Source organism: Penaeus vannamei, chromosome 19 (assembly GCF_042767895.1).
Source record: "Penaeus vannamei isolate JL-2024 chromosome 19, ASM4276789v1, whole genome shotgun sequence".
In the NCBI taxonomy this organism is placed as follows: Eukaryota; Metazoa; Arthropoda; class Malacostraca; order Decapoda; family Penaeidae; genus Penaeus; species Penaeus vannamei.
In genome coordinates, this window is record NC_091567.1 from 2,127,573 (window position 1) to 2,136,285 (window position 8,713).

Genomic DNA, 8,713 nt, shown 5'->3' on the forward strand with positions numbered 1-8,713 from the left:
CTTTTTCACGGAAGAATCATCTTTTTGGGTCCGTGTCCCTAACGCCTTCTTTCTGGTCGTGCTCCCATACACGAGGTGAGGAACGCGACGTCGACTCCTATTTAACGGGAAATTTAAGGGTGCACATCGTCGAAGAGTGAGTGTTTGTGACCATAAGTATCGAAGGAGAGATTCTATCACGTTAATGGAAGTCGGAATGGACGCAAAGAGTGAGAAAAGGAAGTAAAACGCGGAGTGTAAACAAATGTCCTCCGCCATGTGTTGTTTCGTGGGCAGCGGCTGAGGGCGAGCGAGTGCGAGGGACTGGTGTGGGACCTTCTGTTTACGTGGAAAGGACGCTTTTTTCTTAAAATGTGGTTAATTTTTCGGGTTATGTGAATCGGCCTTTCCCAGATAGTATGTAAATCGGATTTATTTAGAACGAGTCTCGTGTTCCTTCCCCTCGCAGTCACGGTCGACAGTCTCGACGTTTTAGACTCCTTAGCGGGGTAATTAGCCGGTAAAACGAGGTGAAATAGGGATTCAGGAAGGAAGGGAGGCTTTTTGTAGTTCAGCACCGTCCTTCAGCTTTGAATTTATTGTTCCTTGTGCGTTTTGGGACCATGTGCTGGGCGTGAATCTCGTTTGTTTTTCATCTCTTTTCATACCCTGCGTTCACGTGGGCTAAGGGATAGACCTGATGAAACGTTGAACGAAGCGTTTGCGTGGAGAACAGGGCGAAGGTTGGAGGAAGTTTGCTTCGCCTCACAGCCCGTTTGTAAACAACCAGAGTGGCTGCCAACTTAGCCTCAGAAGTATCTGTGCGAACTGCAACATGTCATTTTTCCTTTCTATCCTTGATACTTGCTAAAATGTGCGTTATAGGAATCGTCATCAACATGTACTTTCATTACATTTTTAATTAAAGTAAATAATCTCTCGTGATGCATCTCGGCAATGTTTGCTGCTGCTAATAATAATCAGTGGATAGGTGCATTGCGCGGTGAAACTGTTCACTCTTGAGCATTTTGGGACAGGGTGAAGCTTACCGTGCAGAAATGTTTGTGTGAACACATGGATAGATAAGTAATGGTATTATATTAGTGACCACACCCTTATGAGATGAATTATGTTACTCCAGCCACTCTCAGGAAATCCACAAACATTGCTGTATAAACCAAAAACTTTCTTTATCCATGGGCTTTGGCTCCAGACCCCAATTGGGGGCTCTGCACCTGGACTCCCACCAGAACCAGATGGCTGTGGACTTGCTCACCCCCTGGCAGTAGTCACAACCTATTTTCATTCGATAACTTTTGCTGCTGCAGATTATTTCAAATATTTGATTTTCATCTCCCTTTATTAATGACGTTGGTATTGCATCTTCCTGTAAATGTGTACAAAAGTTTTGTCTTGTACAATTTTTCAACTTTTAAAGGGAATACCTGAAATGAAAGTGCCAGTATTTCCATCCCTCACAGGCAAAGCTTACTTTGTACCTTGGGGCTGAGTGAAACTAACCAAACCAAACAATAGCATAAAAGTACAAGAAACTATGGAATCTGCTCATTATGCAGTATGAGAAATACTTGTTGCATGGTGAACCACAGAACTTCTCTTCACTTTTGTCTCCTGTCTACTATATTTAGAATAGGTACTTCATCTAAGGAGGTTGTCATGTCTTCATTCTTCATTCAGGATTGATATTTATTAAATACCTTCAGTGTGAGGTTTTCAAACTGGTACTGTGGTTAGACCGTGATGCACGGAGATGGAGGGAAATGGACACCACCATCTTAAAGAGCATAAGAAAAAAAAACAAGGAGAAACTACAAGGTGCAGCAGCTTCATACTTACCAGTAAATGATGAAAATGTCTGCTGCATAGCACCGTTCTGAGTGTCCATGCTCCCACAGCCTTAGTTCTTAATGTCTGTTTTCAATAAGTTGGCATAAGTGCTAATAAACTAGAGCCTAGCAAATTTGTAAGATCATGCAAAAGAGTACAAGGTGCAGTTTTGTAAGTTTTTTTTTTTTTTTTTTTTTTTTTTTTTTTTTTTTTTTTTTTTTAGTCTGGGTGCTATGTACAGATAAAGATTTATTGTGTGATAGTAGTAATTCTGACAAAACCTGGGGATACGTGGAGTTTTTGGCTAATAAGTAAATTCAAATTTTTGAAGTGTAAAATGTATAGAAATCAGGTTAAAAAACTCAGATAACAAATATCGTTATTAACTTTCTATGGTAATTTGGAATAAAAATGTCTTTTTTCAAGAAAGATATTTAAAGCCGTAGTGGTGCACTCTGCTACTGTAGTGTTGGATAGAAATGGGATGTTCTTAGAACCTAGGTTGATTTTATTGTGAGTATTGATAGGACCTCAGTCTTGCAATTATATGCTATTTATAGAATTATTACATTCCAGCAGAATTAAAATGAACTTTATTTACAGATGGTTGACTTTGAAGATGGACAAGGAGCCCCCAAGGGGGAGGTGGAGGCCCCTGAACTGCCAGAGATCAAGCTCTTCGGCAAATGGTCCCTAGATGAGGTCCAGCTCAGCGACATGTCCCTCCAGGTTAGTGGCAGTCAAGTTTTTTTTATAGCTCTTGCACATTGTGATTTGCTCGCATTAAATGTTATCTTTATATTGGTAGATGAAATTCCTTACAATTTTGCTTTACAGGATTACATCGCTGTGAAGAAGTACTATGCCAAGTACTTGCCCCACTCTGCTGGTCGTTATGCTGCTAAGCGTTTCCGCAAGGCTCAGTGCCCCATTGTGGAGCGTCTGACCAACTCCCTCATGATGCACGGTCGCAACAACGGCAAGAAGCTCATGGCCGTCCGCATTGTCAAGCACTCCTTCGAGATCATCCACCTCCTCACTGGAGAGGTTAGTAGTGTTTCACAATCAGGTTTTTCATTTGTGGATTGCCATACTTTGTATGGTGTATATTGTTTTGGACAATACCTCATGGTATTAATTTCTTAAAGTACTTCAATTTTATAGCTTGGTTGTAAAGACAACTTTTGAAAGTTATTAAAATCTTGCTCATGTAATATCTGGCCATGAATCCTTCATTATTTCTGTATTTTCATATTTTCAGAACCCAGTCCAGGTTGTTGTGAATGCCATCATCAACTCTGGTCCCCGTGAGGACTCCACACGTATTGGTCGTGCTGGTACTGTTAGACGTCAGGCTGTTGATGTGTCTCCACTGCGTCGTGTTAACCAGGTGAGAATGTTATTACAGGTTTCTCTCTGAAATTTATTAAGAATTACAAAATAATAACCTAAAACAGTCTACTTAAACACCCTATCAGACAAGACCTTTTTAAGATGTAAACAATTCTTGTGTTCATTTAAGGCGAGACATTTCGAGAAACTATAGTATAAAACCTAAAAGTAGATTTGGTTAATCCCTGGAAATTTTCAGGTTATTTTGCACAGATTAAAGCTGATGTAGCACACATTGCTACAACAGTGTCGGAACTGTGCTAGATAAAATGGAAAGTGTTCTTTGTTTCACCGTTGTCTTAAGCATCTGTGATAGGACATCTCCAAACAGACAAAATAATTAGATATTTTTTATTAGTAATAATCCAAACTTCTAGAATGAAATTTTAATTTTACAACTTGTCTATTTTCAGGCCATTTGGCTCTTGACCACTGGTGCCCGTGAGGCTTCTTTCCGTAACATCAAGACCATTGCTGAATGTCTTGCTGATGAGCTCATCAACGCTGCCAAGGTATTTCTCTATTCATGTAATGTTTTGGTGTAAATATCTGAAACCCTTCAAGATTAACATGCACTTTTATTTTATTTATTATTTTTTTTAGCTATTGTACTTAGGACTCCAAATCCCATTTACTAAGGTATATAATGAAAATCATGTTAAATTGTTCATATTACAAGGGACAATGAAAGATGATGCTTTTCGTTCAGCAATACTGAAAAGGGGGGAGGGGGGATGAATTAGTATTTATAAATCATGGTATAAAGTAATTTTTTGTATATAGTAAATGAAATGTACAAATTAAGAAATGTTTGCCAAATTGTTTTGTGACACCATTTTTTTGTATGAAAAGAAACCCTTATAAGAAAAAAAAACAAAAAAAACAAGAAAACGTATCGGTTAAAACCCTGTACATGAGTATTTCAGTGTATTTTAATCCAAATATGTCTTGCACAAACAACCTTCTTCCTCCGGAATCGTGTCCTTACAAATCTTTATGCTATCCTCTTTAATTTTCGGTGCATATCTTCCATCTCTCTCTCCTTCTATATCTTTACATGTGTAACTTGATGTCACTCCTACAATCTATACATCCTATCAACTCTCTTGTCCATAACATGCAAGTTTTTGTTTCCACCAGTTAAATGCGAGGCTTTGCTAGATTCTCGGCCAAGTATGTCCTCTTCCCCAACCCCCCAGCCTGTTGGACATCCTCACATTTTCATTTGACAACCTGTTCTCCTTTCTCAGAGGCATAGATACCCTCCATTTGACCTAATCACCCTGTCCTTACCCCTTTCCTATCCTACCTCATTTACTCCTCCCCTCTATTTACCCTTTTCACTACCATAATACCTTTATTTATGATCTGAATACTTTAGTGTTTTGTGTAAGCCGTAAACCATTAACCATATATGATATTGAATTGTATTCCGTGAACTTGATATTATTAAATTCATCTTGGTCATTTTCGAACTGCTAACAAGTGAGGAGGGGTTCCAAACACAATTTACATCACATCCAGCCTTCTTTCACAAACTTAGAATAGAGATATGGTGGTAATACTTTTATAGGTTGATTATGCTGATGTAGGTATAAAAAAAGAAAATCTAATTTAATCTCTGCTCCTGTTACAGGGATCATCCAACAGCTACGCCATCAAGAAGAAAGACGAGTTGGAACGTGTTGCCAAGTCCAACCGTTAAGTGAAAATAAATACGTTACTTGTCCGGAATTGTTTTCCTTTCCTTTTGGTATCCACAGATGGGTTTTATGTACAATGAAGAATATAGGCTGTTAAAAAATACTCAATGGATCAATACAAGATCTTAACCCCCCCCCCCCCCCCACACACACACACACACACACACGGAAGGGTTCCACTAAGGACTATCTCCAGTTAGAATTATCAGAAAGGGAATATTTTGGAAAGTTTTACAAGCTTGAAAATTTGGGGAGTTTAAGCATCAAGCAAATGACTGAATTAAATGGATAAGACACAACCACCAAAGTCCAATTCATCTTAATTCCTTTCCCTTTTTATATCAAATCATTTTAACTCGCTATATTTTATTACAGATAGCAATCAAATATGAATTTAAAAGGCTTATTAAGGGTGGTTAAAGGAAAATAGCTAAAATATTTTAATTTCACCCAAGTACAAATTCCCTTTTTATCTACAGCATTCTACAACCTCTGACATCCAACATATTTTATCCTGATTGTTAACTTGTTTTTAAACATTTTGCCACAATAGTTTATCATACCTGAGGGTTTTAATTCCAAGTCTCACCCTAACGCTAAATCATGAATGTTCCGCAAATTATCTGGGAGGATGACTTTGCAAATAATTTTCAATAAATAAAATGAACCTTGTTTTGCTTTGATAATTTCCCTTAGGCCCCATTAATTTATCCACGAGGCCTATCTGCCCTCATCTGTTTGTCCCAATCCTTTAACTTTTTTCTTATCTTTACTGACACCACTATTATCAAACATTTTAGTAGTACTAAAAATAGTTTTTTTTTCAATAATTTGAGTAATGAGATAAGCAGCCGAGATCAGAAAGACCTTGTAAAATTACTCCTTGGTGCCTATATTCTTTAGGAGTCAAAATTAAACTAAAACCACAGTGAACAGGGTATGTATTAATACCCTCCCAGCATTAACATGTTGAATAAAGAAATAATGCTTAGGTGATACGTAACTGGCCCCCACACAAGAAATTGCTAATTCAAAACTTGAGTGGAAAGAGCACTAATGAATTGAGATGTATTTATTGCTGAGATTTCCCGTCTTGGATAAGGACAAAATTTTGTATCAAATTATACCAAAGACATCTTGAGAAAAGATGACTAAGAATTTCAGCATTACAGCACAAGAAATTGATTTTGTTTGATACTACTATCTAAATTACTCTTTATAATAAACTGGAATGAGTGTAATTTTGAAGAATGTTTTGGTAATTCTTGTAAAAACATAAATTTTCCATTTTAATTTTTTAACATATACACTTATGATAGATACAGTTTTGATGACATACCTAATAATTAAGAAATTAATCACAATCATATATATCCATATTTTTATAAAAAAAGGTATGTTTATAAAATTCTATATAAAGTGCTATGACTTCTGATGTCCAGCATATTTTTCTTGTCATTATTATTTATATAATCAATGATTCCTTGCAAAATTGATCTAATATATGTGGTTTGTCATTAGGAAGTAAATATTTAAGATCTAAACATGTTTTGTATATTTCTAATTTGACTATATGACTATATACTATAGTACTATAATTTTGGTGGCTTCTATGTAACTCATTTTGTTCATCTTACTTCAGGCATCATGTATTACACAATAACTTAATGTTGCTTTTGAAGCCAGCAACAGTTAAAAGGAATTGATACTTGTGTCCCTATGTACTCTTTAAGAATTTGATACATTTACAAACCTTTTTCTTTAATTTATATACTCTGAACACCATTCATTACGACAAATGTACAAAAAGGAATGAATGTATTTGACCAGTTTTAGAAATACATCTGATGAGAATGTGGTCAAAACCTGTCAAATACATTTCTTGTATTGTGAAAATGTCTTATTCATATATATTTTTTTCTACATGTAACATACTCTGTCAAGAATCTGGTCTTTAGTTCTATCATTCTAATACTGAAGCTGAATTGTATGTAACTTTTGGGCAATGTTCTCTCACATACTATCTTATATCCAAGAAAGATCAGAAACCGGAAGCAGGAAAAATGTAGAAATACAGATGTGTTTTCTACCACCATATGCTTTTATTATAAAGAGGTAAGTTTATAAACCTGTTTGTCCCAAGATATGTGTGTGACTTTATACTTATGTTTAGAAAATCTTGCTTAATTACCTATCTGTATCTTGTCCACATACTCTGTTATCTGTAATATTGTGATTATAATATGTTACTCTATTTATCTTTTATGATTTTGTGTATCTTGATATTTTGTCTACTGTATCAGGTTGTAATCAGTAAATGCTGTATCTGATATTAAGACTTTTGTCTGAAGTATGTATATGGAGCTTTTGCATTAAGCCCTTTTTTAAACATCCTCCCTTACCCTGCCTTCGTGTGGTGTGCCATCACTGTAATGATGATAACAGTCATAATGATGATGATAACATAGTAGTATTAAAAATAACTAATTGTATTATATAATTTTACTTTATTATAGATGATGATGAGGTGTGTTTAGAGTATGGTGAATGGTATGCTTAAGGTGTAAGGAAGACAGTCAAAATGACTTGACTCTCCTGTGAACGAGGTGTTGCTCCTTGGCTCCCCGTCATCTTGCACAGTTGTCCAAGGATAGTTTTATATCAGTATTTAGCATGTATTATCCTCAACGGTTACTATATCACTTTACAAATTGCTAACTCTCCATTCCACTAACCATATTTCTGAGCACCACACATTATGCAACTGTGAGATAAATACTTGTAGCTAAATTTACCAAAACAAAATGTGCATCAGTCCTAAAGTTCACGTGACCTGTTCTAAACAAGATTAATGACCTGACATGCTGTGGACTCATTTTCACCTGTTTCCTCTAAGACGGAGTATGTCTGATGAGAATAAGGATACATAAAGTACTTCATTTTAAAACTGTTCTGCTGTGAACATATGAAAAAATGGTAAAGGTATAAGACTATTCAATAATAATAATAGTAATTATTATTATTATCATTATCATATAAATCATAATTATAAAGATATAACTGACGATGATGATGATAATGATAATGATGATAATACTAATACTAAAAGCAATAATAATAATATTATTGATGATAATAACAAAAATGATAACGTTAATAATAAAGATAATAATTACAATAATAATAACAACAGCAACAATAACAAATAATGATAATAATCATAATAATAATAACATCAGTAATAATAGTTATCATAATTCTGATAAGGATAATCATATAACTGAGAATAATAACCACTGTTTGAAAAATTGCTGGATCCGAATCATGATCCGGACCATCACTAAAATTTAACAAGATCTTAGGGAAAGGTAAAATTTTATCTAAAAAGAAAAAAAAATCTCTTCATAACTTCCTGAGATATTTTGCTAACAAACGAACAAATAATATCAAACGAACAAATAATATCCGGATCGCTACCAAGTTTAATGACATCCAAGTTAGCCTAAGACACGCCCCTGGTAAAAAATCTATTCATAACATACTGAGACATCCTGCAAACCAACTAACAAACAAACAAACCAACACAACCAAAAACAACAACAACTAGAATCACTCAGAGAGCGCATACCTCCGCCAATGCAATAGGGTCACTGATCAATAAGAATATTCTCACTTGAAGAATTACATTTCAATCCCTCTCTCCGGTAATAAAATCCAGGAAGCATCGGAAGTGGAGGTTCGGCCGGTAAAATAGGAAAGGAAAATAGGACAGGAAAGGCCTCGATATCCCT

General features: G+C 35.5%; 1 protein-coding gene across 3 annotated transcripts; it reads left to right on the forward strand.

Moving 5' to 3' along the window:
* LOC113799988 (uncharacterized) lies at positions 1–4,948 on the forward strand. Of its 3 annotated transcripts, none has more exons than XM_027350703.2 (6): positions 1–75; positions 2,431–2,556; positions 2,665–2,874; positions 3,089–3,217; positions 3,633–3,731; positions 4,856–4,948. In XM_027350703.2, the coding sequence occupies exons 2-6, from the start codon at positions 2,431–2,433 to the stop codon at positions 4,922–4,924; spliced, it is 633 nt and encodes a 210-aa protein (XP_027206504.1). In that variant the 5' UTR covers positions 1–75; the 3' UTR covers positions 4,925–4,948. The 3 variants fall into 3 exon arrangements, with proteins under 3 accessions (XP_027206504.1, XP_027206505.1, XP_069989806.1); XM_027350704.2 differs by having other exon boundaries at positions 37–136; XM_070133705.1 differs by lacking the exon at positions 1–75 and adding an exon at positions 269–488.
* Positions 4,949–8,713: the final 3,765 nt, after the last annotated feature.

Bases quoted from the DNA above. Each gene is read 5' to 3' on its own strand.
- LOC113799988 (XM_027350703.2), top strand. From the start codon at position 2,431: ATGGTTGACTTTGAAGATGGACAAGGAGCCCCCAAGGGGGAGGTGGAG. The intron at 2,557-2,664 runs GTTAGTGGCAGT...TTTGCTTTACAG, and splicing joins TCAGCGACATGTCCCTCCAG to GATTACATCGCTGTGAAGAA. The intron at 3,732-4,855 runs GTATTTCTCTAT...CTCCTGTTACAG, and splicing joins AGCTCATCAACGCTGCCAAG to GGATCATCCAACAGCTACGC.